This window comes from Vigna angularis, chromosome 9 (genome assembly GCF_016808095.1).
Source record: "Vigna angularis cultivar LongXiaoDou No.4 chromosome 9, ASM1680809v1, whole genome shotgun sequence".
NCBI classification, from domain to species: Eukaryota; Viridiplantae; Streptophyta; class Magnoliopsida; order Fabales; family Fabaceae; genus Vigna; species Vigna angularis.
In genome coordinates, this window is record NC_068978.1 from 25,127,509 (window position 1) to 25,140,793 (window position 13,285).

General features: G+C 29.4%; 1 protein-coding gene across 1 annotated transcript; it reads left to right on the top strand.

Annotated features, from left to right (window-relative positions):
• Positions 1–6,273: 6,273 nt before the first annotated feature.
• On the top strand, positions 6,274–11,217 carry LOC108347263 (transcription factor MYB3R-3). The gene is made up of 8 exons (XM_017586429.2): positions 6,274–6,497; positions 6,731–6,782; positions 7,018–7,075; positions 7,619–7,713; positions 7,794–7,897; positions 8,392–8,520; positions 9,777–10,892; positions 11,028–11,217. The coding sequence occupies exons 1-7, from the start codon at positions 6,358–6,360 to the stop codon at positions 10,843–10,845; spliced, it is 1,647 nt and encodes a 548-aa protein (XP_017441918.1). The 5' UTR covers positions 6,274–6,357; the 3' UTR covers positions 10,846–10,892; positions 11,028–11,217.
• The last annotated feature ends 2,068 nt before the right edge of the window (positions 11,218–13,285 follow it).

A 13,285-nucleotide genomic window follows, 5' to 3' on the forward strand; every position in this document is an offset into this window, starting at 1 on the left:
TGGGAAAAGATTATCAGAGAGAAAAAAAACAAAATAAAACATAAGTTTAATTTACACATAAAATATTAATATTATTTTTGATCAAAAAAATTTAGATAGTAAATTTTTGAATTATTTTTAATTTTAAATAATTAAAAGCAGATTAAGTGATATTTTAAAAGTCGAGGAAACAAAAACAATGATTCTTTTTAAGAACTGTAAAAACAGTGAAAATATTAAATCAAATTAATATGTTATTATCTCTCTTTGGGGTTATTTTGATATTACTAATTATATATAATTTTCTAATAATTGGTGTCTGCAACATAAGACATAATTTTATTAAAATTGACAACAAAATAAAGCATTTTTATAATATTTCAGTAAAATAAATTTGTAATACTATTTAGTTGTATAAAATTAAGTGTGTGGTTTGCAATTGTTTTTAATTATTTAAAAAAATGGTTATTTTGAATATTAAATATTCTATTATACTATAATTAATTAGTTTTATTTAATAATTTGAAATAAGAAATCCATTACATGAATATAAAATTAGTACTTTTAATAGTTGCTATTAAGAATGTTGAAGTTTAGTTTCCAAAAAAAATTTAGTGGGCTAAACCCACCTTAACCCTGACCCTAACCCCCTTGAGAGGGGGCTTTAGGGGTTGGGACTTTTTTTTTGGCCCCCATTTGAGGGGCTTCTTAAGATGGGGCTTTTTTAAGAGTGGGTTAGGGCTAGCCCCAGGGTCATGGGTCAAATTGACACCTCTAAGTATGAGGTTCCGCTGTCTCCCCCTTACATTACAAATTTTAGTTTCTTAAGATTTAAAAATTATAATTTTTGGACAAATTAAATGTAGGAAACAGAAATAGTGAAACTATCATAACAATTATACTTATATTTTGTTTTTCTTAATATTATTTTTTTCCTCTATTCTTTTTTATTTATTTTCATCTATTTTTTTAATTTATAATTCATTCTCTTTTTAGTCTTGGTTATTTCAATTTTTATAATTTATATTCAATTTGATATTTTTTATGATGTCATATAAATTATTAACAATATGAATAAGTAGTTACTGTTCAGTTTACTTTTCTTTTTTAATTTTTTTAATGTTTTTAAAAAATTTATTATTTTTTTAATTTAACAAAAGTATCTACATATCAAATTAATATTATGTCAGGTAACAATATCAGTATTACATGTCAATATTAAAGTTAAGTATCAAGTCAATATCAATGCCACAAGTTAATGTTAGTATTATTTGTATTTAATTTAGTTTTAATTTTTATTTTTTTTAATTTAGTTCCTAATTTTGTTAATGTTATTCAATTCAGTCCCAATTTTAAATTTCATAAGAAAAAATCTTCATTACTTTTAAAATTAGATGAAAAATTATTTATTATTTTTAAAAATAAGTTCATTATTTTTGAAATTAGATGGTAATTCTGCATTACTTTTATAATTAGAAGGATAAATTTTCATTGTTTTTAAAATTAAAAGGAAAATTCTTCATTATTTTTAAAATTAAAAAGAAAATTCTTCATTATTTTTAACATTAGAAGGAAACATTCTAATTTATTTCTAAAATAAGAAGGAACATTCTAATTCATTTTTTAAATTAGAAAATAAATTCGTTATTTTTAAAATTAGAAGAAGAATTCTTCATTATTTTTAAAACAACCATAACCCTATTTTTTACATGTAGAAAAAAACAAACATAAATATAAGAGGTACCTAGGTTTCTCAATCTTAGGTCTTTTACCAAGGTTGTCATCAATATAAGGCATAGCCTTGAAAACTCAAAGAGGTCATACTTCTCTCATCATATATTTGTTGGCACTCAAACAATTGTTCCACTTTTATCTCTCATTCCAAATATTCCTCAACATCATCTTTACCATGGAAGGGAGGAAGATAAAGCCTAGGTTCCCTAGGGTAAGTTTCTATTGTTCTTCGAGTTCTCCTAAAAGGTGATTGATAATGGTTATCTTAGTGATGACTACTATAAAGCTCTTTTGTTTACTATGTGGAGAGAATGTGTCTCCAAGGTATTTTTTTCTTCTATATGAAAACCCCATTTTGTTTTTGCCTTTATTTTGATTGATCAAGAGTTGACCAATCATGTCTTTAAGCTCATTAATTTCTTTCTCCCTTTGTTGAAACTTTTGTTCAAATTCTTCCCTCAATTGCATGCTATCATTGTTAGGTCCCACACTACCTTGTACACTATATTCACTCATACTTGTGAAATTTTTTAAAAATTGTTTTCACAAAGTTTTCAAGAACTTACACAAGTTATGAGTGAAAGAGAGTTTTCACAAAATTTTATTGTTTTTGGAATGAAGGATTTCTAAAGAGAATAAAAAGGTAAAGTTGTTTTTAGTAGCTCCCACGAAGCAGAGGTGAGTCACAAACGGACAAACTTAAGAACCAAGTCCTTCCTAGCTAGAGTTTCCTCAAATTATCTTTACCTAAGCTTCTAGGTAGAAATCTTTCAAAAGCTTTTTCAAATGTAAATTGAAATGCTCCTAAAACCAAAAGAAGGTTTAACTAGATGTTATGTTATCATATATATCACAAAGACTTAACACATATAAATCATTCAAGCTATCAAGCAAAATAATAGAGATGCAAATGAAAATGCTAGACGGTCCTAAGTGAAAGTACAAGTATAAATCCTTTTATATCTATCTATCATAAACATCTAGTATAATGTTTCAAATTGATAAACTAAGCTTTGTCATACACTCTGGTGATCAATCATATACTGCTCACATTTTGGTATAGTGCTACATCTCTTTATGATAGGATGAGCATCATATTTTAAATAGTCTATAAGTATTTTTGATGTTCTTTAGCACACGCTTATTTCCATGTTACCTGTTCTGTCATTTTTTGCTAATGTCCAAAGGGAAAGAGTAACTAGAAAACAAGTTTCTTGTTGTGCATCATCAAAAAAGGGAGAGATTGTTGATAGGGGAACTATACCTACCCTACATATATATGTTTTTTATGATGAACAAGAAAATGGTTTTATGGTTTCTTACACAACAAATGGTATAACAATTGATTTATCCTTATTGTGTTTGTGCTTGATATGTTTGATATATGTATTCATTGGTTGTTGATAAATCATGCGTTAAACATATTGAACATTTCATTTCTAGAAGAAATAATCGGTTAAGTAATGTATATAATCTGTTAGATTTCTCCAAATATAATTATAGGCTTAACAGGGGCAAACAACTGTGTACTAATTGATTACATAAGTTGTATAATCGATTAAAACACGATGTTATGCCAATATGTGTTCGATTTGTGTATTGATATGTTTAGAATGGAAATTATTTTGAAAATATGCTTAAGTGTTGAACATAACCGATTACATAAGTTTCATAATCTGTTAAGTATGTTTCATTTGTCAAAATCAATTTCATTTAAAGTCTTAACTATTTCTAACGGTCAATTGGATTTATTGTTGGCTTGTATGAATTGTATAATCAATTGCATGTGTTGTATAATCTGTTAAAATCAAAACAAAGGTAAAATTGTAAAAGCAGAAGGAAAAACTTAACAAATTACATAAATTTCGTAATCGATTAAATTGCGTCAAGATTCAAAACTCATAAATAAGTGTCTCGTGCACTCTTTCAATAAGAATTAATGAAAACCCTTTCATATATTAACGTTATTATTGATAATTAATTGCAGGTGCGTTACAGAAGAGTTCTTGAAGAATCAAAGGCATCAAAGGTTGAAACCCATCAAGATTCATTCAAGAAAGTGAGGTTGAAGCAGTTCTGATCAATTATGTACTATTGGAGTGTTGTTGTAAAGATAAGTTTTTTCATTGATACTTTGTATTTGTACGTGTGCTAATGTGCCACGGGAGAGAGCTAAGATTGTTTTTTGAGAGAGTTGGGATCGTTCTCTATATTGTAAGAGTATGAGAGTGTTCACCTCTTGTGTTGCTATAAGTGATATTGAGTGGGTAAGAGAATGCATTGAGAGGGAATATCTCTATATTCTTGTATACTCCATCATTATAGTGGAATCCCTTCAACTAAGATTGTTGAAGGAAGACTATATGTACGCCTCGCCGAACCAATATAAATAGGTTGTGTTTATCTTTCTCTATCCTTTCTCTTTTGTTGTTGATTCATCACATTTGTTTATTGATATTAAGAAACACAAAGTACTCATCAAATTCTTGAAAGGATCAATTTTCAAAAGGGCTAACCAATTCACCCCGGTTGAGATATAAAGCATCAGTTTTTTAACAATTTATGTTAGAAGATTAGGAATCCTATTTGTTATTACTTTCATGTATGGGGTGTTTGATTATGGTTGATATAATCACAAGACTGTATCTTGTTGTGTGTTTGATTATGGTTGATATAATCAATATATATGTATCTTGCTGTTATGATTGTTTTATCGGTAGCTTATCCATACATGTGTGTGTTTGTGGGTTTGTGGGTTTGTGAATGAAATTATGGCGATTATTGTATAATATGTTATATGTGAACAAATGATATTATAGATGTTCTAGAGACATGATAGATTTGTGAGATGATAGAGAAAAATTTAGATTTCTTTAAAAAGTTATTTTTTGGTACAGACTTTTGAAACAAGTAATTATAGTTGTTTTATTTCCTTAGTCATTTTAATTACTTTTGAAATAATGTAATTAAACTAGACTTTTAAAACTACAATGTTTTGAATAAATTATGCATATTAAAAAGTTAAATTTTTTAAAAATACATTTCCACGTTAAGTTTTAAAATTTATCCGCTTTTATAATATCGTGGCTTTCCAGAAATCGGGTGTTACATATTATTTAGCAAAAATTTCATGCTTATTAAGTATGAATACGAGTAAAAGATAAAAACGAAGATAATCAATAATTGATGTCTCAACTTATTTTCATCTTAATTCAAATATAAATGATGACATGGCATTCAGAAAACACTTTAAATTTTCAGTATGATATCGTTATTCGTAATACTTTAATCTTGTATCTCTTTTAATATATTATTTGAATTTAAATCGAATTAAAATGTATTTAGAATAAATTATGAATAACTAAAAAAAATATTATATCACACTGTAAATTAGTTTTAGTAAATTTAAAATGTGTTTGATATGCTTGAACATATCATTTATTATAAATTTTAATTTTCAAAATTTAAAATTTATTATTATAATTTTTATTTATACAGAATTAATATTAATATTTATACTTATTCTGTACAAAAACAAAAATATTTGATACCTATTAAATTAAAAATAAAACATAAAAGTCACACCGAGTTAGTTAATATACAAAGAAAAAGAAGATATAATTTCATTCAGTAATAGATAAAGTAAGAGTACCTGAATCTAAGGTGCGTATTTTATAAGATATATACAAATTCTGATAAAAGAAAAATATAAATGTGAAACGGTAACTAAAGTCGTGGCTTGATTCTGTTTTCAATCTTTGAATGGTAATTGAATCCTTAATTAATTTTTCAAATTAGAAAATGTTGTATTTTAAAATAAGTATTATTTTTATCATTTGGAAACTAACAATGATTTTAATTTTTTTTATGTCAAGAATAATATCTGGATACTATAAATATATATTTTTGAATTTAAAAGGCTAAAATATTTGAGAAAATAAAAGCAGATTCATTCTCATTGGTTAATTAATAAAAACAGCCTAAATTAGTTATGCACTATTATTTTATTGTTTTTAAACTTAATTTGATTTTTCTTTTTCCTTTTCCTTACGTGTTTCCAACGGGTTACCAGTTTTCGAAAGCCATTGTTACTCTTTTCGGTAGCTCTTCGTAGTTTCTACCTCCTTTCTTCTCTCTATTCCCGCCACTTTTCTGCTAATAGTGGAGGTATCTCTTCTCTTTCACGTAAATTCACGGTTTTGTTTCATTTTGTTTTTCTTTGTCAACTTCTGTTCACTCTCAGTCTCTCTTTCTCTATCAAGGTAACTTGTATGTCTCGAAGGAGTTTTTGCGTTTTTTTTGTTTCCACTGTAGGTTTCGACTTTTGGGTCACAGAACTTACTATCATGATTTGATTATTACTATTTGTGAGTGTGGTTAAGGCCCATGGTTTTTTATAACGGGCTTTTTTTGTTTTGGAGTTTTTTTCACGTTGGTAGTGCTATTATTTAATAACGGCTTCTGGGAATTGAAGTTTTTGTCGTTTACCTTTAAAGATTGAAACTTGTTGTGTTTTAGAGGGATTTTGATATTTTCATGCGAAATTCAATAGATGTATACAGTTTTCCGTGCCATTTTTTAGGAAGTTATCTGCAATGGTTTATTGATTGTGATTTTGGGTTTTGGTGATGATTTTAGAAGGAGATGACTGAGGAGAAATCAGAGCAGCTTTGTTTGAAGAATAAGCAAATCGATGCTGCTTCTAGTTCTTCTGTATCAGATGGAAATGGCAGTGCTATTCCCTCATCATCAAGGAAAACGGGATCAGCATTGCCGTGTAATAGGTAACTTTGTTTTAAGTTCTTTAATTGTTCTCCTGTATTGATCATAGTGTTGCAGTTTGATGGAACTGCAGTTTGCTGTTTATATGTTGTTGCTTAATTTTACATGTTGTAGCAATACCTGATTTTACTTTTTTCTTTGGAGAATTATTTGTTGGTTTACTTCCTTTTTCATTGTTTTTTCTACAATCTTTCTGCACTGGATTTCATTTTGTGAATGCTTTAATTGTATGTAGGAGGACCACTGGTCCTGTTAGACGGGTAAAGGATGGTTGGACGGAAAAGGAGGTTAGTCTCTGGGACGTTTGTTCAGTTGCCAAATCTTTTTGTTTTAGTTTTTTAATTTTCACGTGCTTGCTTCTTAGGAATTGATTACCTGGTGAATTCGGGTTACTAGATTTTAATGACTGCTATATATTTGTATATTTATGGTTTAGCTCATTGTATATTGAATTCAACATATTTGTATTCATTGATACTCCTACTTGGAATTGAATTTAGTGCTTTCTTTAACTTGCTGCAGGATGAAACATTAAAGAATGCTGTTGAAGTTTTTAATGGCAAGAATTGGAAGAAAATAGGTATATACTTCTATTTGCTATGTAGTGACGACCTTTGATACTGAGTTAAAAGTTTATTTGCTGTTGCATGTTAGTAAAATCAGCGTGAGTCGAGTGACTTTGTTGCGGTGTATTGAGTGTTTGAACTTGAGATATTAGAATTGAAGGACTAAGATTGTTGGTTTCTAAAATAAATTGCGCAATGACCCAATAAATATAGTTTTGCAGAGCTCCTGTTTACAGTTTTCCATTTGCAGAGCATACTCATCGGAGCGTAAAAAACTAGAATATATCTTAAAAAGCCTTGACGATGAACTTATCAGCTTATGTAAAAAGTCAGAATTAAACCAAGGAAACTAAAGTTCTTAAATCTCTATTTTCATCTTTCCTTAATGTTTGAATGCTTTATTTTTTGTGAAGGAGAATTCATATATGGGTGAATCAATGGAATTATTTTGTGTGATGTGACCATAATCAGCATGTATGCAAGATCTTTTGTATTGAGTGCTTTCTGAAAGCATTATGGTCATTTCATTAAATTGATTTATCAAATGTTGAATCCAGCTGAGTTTTTTCCGGATAAATCAGAAGTTCAATGTCTTCACAGATGGAAAAAAGTTCTTAATCCTGAACTTGTTAAAGGACATTGGACAAAGGAGGTAAAACCTAGTCCTTTCCTTTTCTATTTTTGTTATTTTCTAACAATCCTATTTTCTAACTTCTCCTAGTTGACATGCAGGAGGATGATAAAATAATTGAACTGGTGTCTATACATGGACCTACAAAATGGTCTTTGATAGCCCAATCATTGCCCGGTAGAATAGGAAAACAGTGCCGAGAACGGTAAGGGTAACTGAATTTTGCGTGAAAATTTTCTATCCTTTTTTAATTAATTCTTTGTATTGATAAATCCTAAACTTCATTGTATTTTTTAATTAGAATGTTTAGCCTCTGAAGTTCTAAAACCTCTCATCAGACTGTACTTAAATTTAAAGAAAAACTTTCTTCAGAATATTATAAGATTTTACTACAACTCGTAGCTTTGTTTGTGTATGGGCTACTCAAAAGATTAAGTTGTACGAGCTTTGTTATTTTTGCTTTACATTGTACGAACTTTTTTCAGAATATTATAAGATTTGACTACAACTCGTATCTTTGTTTGTGTATGGGCTACTCAAAAGATTAAGTTGTACGAGCTTTGTCAGTTTTGCTTTAGATTTTTCCTGGTATTATTATATACTCTGTTGGTTAATAAATCCTTCATGAACACCAAATACATGCGCATTGGCTTTGGTATATATGTTCATTATCATGAAGTTAGTTTCAAACATTTACAGATGGTGCAATCATCTTAGTCCAGACATAAAGAAGGATCCCTGGACTTTGGAGGAGGAATTAGCCCTTATGAAAGCTCATTGTACACATGGCAACAAATGGGCTGAAATAGCCAAGGTTCTATGTGGAAGGTGTATTTTCCAATTAATTCTTTAGCTGTCATAAATGAAATTAAAGTCATAATTAACATCTAACAAGTTTCATTGAATGCTAGTTGTGGAGTTTGATTTATTATATTATTATTCTTTCTCTCTTTTTAAATAATGAAAATCATTGGAGGATGTACTGTCATAGACTCCTTTTGAAGGAAATTTAGTTTTCAACCCACACACGTTCCATACAAAGGAAAAAGACAGGGAAAAAGAATAATGCAATGAAGAAAAATGCTATAGTAGTCAGTAGTTGCTACTTTATCCATTGAAGACAATATTGATCTTACTTCAATAGTTATTAAAATATGCTTTTAGTCCTCATAAATATGGTCCAATTTGGTCTGAGTTTTTTAACTTTTTTTCTTATAAGTTTTAAGTATTTTTATAGGGTGTGTATCACCTTGCTCACTGGTGATGTAGCAATGATATGCCAAAATGTTGCTATTTCACCACTAAATGATGATTCAGACCATTTCAAATATCTTAAACTCTACAAGGCTATACAAATAATGTTACGGAGCTTAAACCAAATTTAACCATATTAGCAAGAACCGAAGAATATTTAAGTAAATTTTAAATGACAGTTCTTCCAGTTGAGTTTTCCCTTGAATATACGTAAAACTTTTTTTTTTTTTTTTTTATATTCTTGTCATGGTTTCTGACAGAAACTGGTTTAGGATTTTCTAAACCAACCAGTCTTTATAATAGAGGAAATGCCCTCTGACCCCTAACAGCGTGATGAGAAGGCCAGACGTCATCATAATGTAAAAGGAATTCTTTCTCTACTCCCAATGTGTTCAAGAGACGTGTTTTTCCCTTCTGATTTCCGTCTAAAACCAAAGAAGCTCTTTGTTCTTTCGTTTCTATTATTTATTCCCTATCATACTTCCTTTTTATCTAACTAATACAACTACCAATTTTTCTTTATAACCAAAGATTGGACAATCTTTAGCTGGAGTATGCAAACAGTTTCTTTCCATGGAGAATTTATTTCTGTTGAAACAATGATAGATCAATCTGCCCAATTTCATTAAAAAGTATTTTTGTGAAAGTACTTAGGATTCCTTTTTTTGGTACAAAATTATATAGTTCATATGTAGAATGCATCACTGTACAATAATAAATACTCATGTGTACCGGTTTCTATATATTCTTTTGTATTGCTTTCAATTGTATCATACATTGAATATATATGTTACAAATGTTCATACCCTTTACCTAATTTTTTTCTGCAGGACTGATAATGCAATAAAGAATCACTGGAATGGTTCTTTGAAGAAAAAGAAGGATTTCTATTTAGCTAATGGAAGACTTCCGCCCATTCCAAAGAGCAGTATGGAAGTTGCTGTCAAAGATACAGTTAAACATTCTATAACTAACACAATTCATGTTTATTCGAATAAAGGATTAGATGCCACTGTTGCATCATCATCTAAAGCTACAGACATTACTAAGCTTGGTAACAGTGATAAGAATCAACTAGAATCCTCTGGAATAGTTGGAGAGGTTGGAGATTCTTCTAGTGTTCCACCAAAAAAATGTGCTGATTCTGATTGTGTACACTGCAATAGATTATTCCACAAAGGTCTCCGCTGTAGTAACTTGGAATCAGGGTCGGGAGACAATTTTAAAATAAACAGGGGGCCAAAATTTGTGAATCCTGGACTCAATGCTAACCAGAGAATTGATCATTGTCTGAATTATAGTGATAGGAACGGTGACAGATCAACTAGAATTTTTTATTCAAAGGAAAGTCGAACGTTTGGTTCTTTTTGTCATGAATCATCACGGCTTGATAATCCACATCCTTCAGAATCTCTTAATTTTAACATGTCTTCTGGCATGCAGAATGAGTACATTTCTTCACCAATGAAGTCATCTGCTGGTTTCGTAACTCCACCTCATGTGAAGGGAATTGAATCATGCTCAGAATCTATTGAATCAATACTGAGAAAGGCAGCTAAAACATTCCCAACTCCTTCAATAATAAGGAAGAGAAGAAATGGAGGTGAATTACCTGCCACTCCCAGAAAGCTTGCAAATGCAGTTAATTCACATGTTTGTAATGAAGAAGTGAGAACAAATGATGTTTCTTGTTCTGGAGTTATGGGGTTATCTGTCAGTCCAGCTAGCCATGGCCATGGGAGTAATATTCTTCAAAATAATGCTTTGAACATGACTCCTCTGTACCGATTAGGATCCAAGCAAACAGCTGTTAAGTCTTTGACGAAACAACTTGATTCTGCATTTTACATGGAGAAAAGTGCTTCTGTGATGGAAAAGTCTACTGAGAGAGTGTTGTGATGACTGAAGATAGTCTTCATAAAACAAAATTGGCAGAGACATAGTTTGTAAGTAGTACGTTTTTTGGAAATTAATAATACATTTTCCTTGCTTTTTAACACATTACATTTTAAATTATCTTAATCTAGCATTGCATTTTCAGTATTTACCTGAATTTTGATAGCAGCTTCTCTGCTTTGTAGGGATTGCCATTGGTCTTGCTGAAGCTGATTGAATTTTGATCGCAGTCTGACAATTTTGCAAGTGCTATATTTCATTGACGAAGCAGAAACCGTTACACGTGTATATTTCATTTGATTGTGGATATATAGTTCGTATGGTTTTACACTGTTCACACAAGTTTTGTAGATATTTATATACCTTGAGAAATAAATTGAGGCAAATTTCAGAACAAACTTTGATTTTATATCTTATATTAAATATAGATTTAAAGCCCTTGTTCAATGAACCTTGCAAGTGCAGTCACAATAGCTTCCAAAGACTGAGTTTCTTTTTCAGAATATAAGTTGACTTATATAAGGCGAATGTGACATACTAGTATTTTTGATGTAACAGAAATTAAAAGAGGGCTAATAGATTTAGACCACTAAAATTGCATATTATTTAGACTTTAACCTATAATTATACTAATTTAACCAAAACACTTTGTATCGGTTTAACTAAAGTGTTGTGGACTTAAAAAAATAAAATTAGGATGACATGTTTCTTTATGATAAGTAAGTGATAATTGATTTTTCAGTGATAATTATCGGAGTTTGAAAAGGTTTTTTAATGATTATGTAATGTTTGGATGTGTAAGATATGAATTTAATCAACAATTACACTAAATTAATGAAAACACTACACTAGTTTACACTACACTAGGTTTATTATTTTTCATCAAAACACTCATTCTATCATATAATTTTCAAACTTTTGCATGGTTTGCCACTGATTTCTTACACCTACACGAAAAGCCAACAAAAGATATGAAAAACAAATCATAGAACTTTAAGATCAGGTATACGACACCGATATATTCAGTTGAAAACTTAAAGGAACGAATCGGAAAATAGACAATATGATTATAGAAGCCAGCCACTTGAAAAATATAAATGCAAATGTATAATTGCCACTGAATATAATTATAGAGTTTTATAGCTAGGCAGGAAATGCTCCAAGAATTTTTACTATTATTTTTACATGGAATAGCTTCTAAATGAAGCTTGCAAAAAATGAACGAAATAAAATGTGAGGAAAGAAAATGAAAGAGAAGCTGGAGAAAAACGAACCAAATAAAATGCGAGGAAAAAAATGAAAGAAAGAAAAAAAATAGAATGAAAGATTTTGTTTGTTTATTTAAAGAGAAATTGAAACTAAAATGAAACAAAATTGTCATTTTCAAAAATCATAAATTAATAAAATAGAATAAAGTAATTGTACAGATACAAAGTTATTTTTACAATTAATATGTGGAAAGTGATGACATAAGTAATTTTGGAAGAGGCTAGTTTTATTTTTACTTGTTTTTTTTTTCACTTTTTTTCTTTCTTTATATATAACTAAAAAAAATAGAACATGTAGGACTCCATGGAAAAGTGACATTTAATTTCCACGATTCTCTCCACCTTTATTTTTGGAGGCATTTCTCCACTCTAAATATTTTTAAAATTATAAAACTATCATCTGCAATTCAAAAAACCTTACACCACCATATTTTTTTCTTCAACGGATTTTAAAATTTTTTGAAGGATTTTTCTTTCAAGGATTTGGATATCCATTCAAGGATTTTCCAAGGCTTCAATAGATTTTGAAATATGTTATTAGCATAAAGTTAAAGAACAAAAATTTTAATGATGTCTCAAAGTCAAGTCTCAAGTGTTCTTATTACAGGAAGATTTTCATGAATACTTGTTTTAAGCTTTTATAATTTAGTAGATTTATGTATATGATATGATTTATATTTGATTCTATGTATTGTCTGTCTTAAGTTGCTTGCCATAATTGATTATAACGAACAATTATGAGAATTTTTAAGCAAGTTTTTTTACCGTTGTGCATTCATTAAATGCATAATTAATTACCATAATTGGATAATTAATTATCACACGTTAATTAGTTGATAATGGATTTTTGGAGGTACCCTTGAGTGAAATCTCTATAAATCAGATTGTGACTCATTCTAAAATACGAAATACAAAATACGAAATAAGTGTATTTTAAAAAATCTTATCTGCAGTGTGCGGTGATAAGTGTTATAGGGTTTGTTGAATCCTTGTGCTGTGGCTTTGAGAACTTGGCGTGTTGGCATAGAGCGAGAACTTTCACAATGAGTGTGATTGAGTGTTGTTGTTGTTGGCATAGAGTGAGAACTTTCACAGGGAGTGTGATTGAGTACTGTTGTTGTTGCTGAGTTAAAAGCCTATCATCCTTCATGAAGGATTCGGAGGAGGTGTTCATC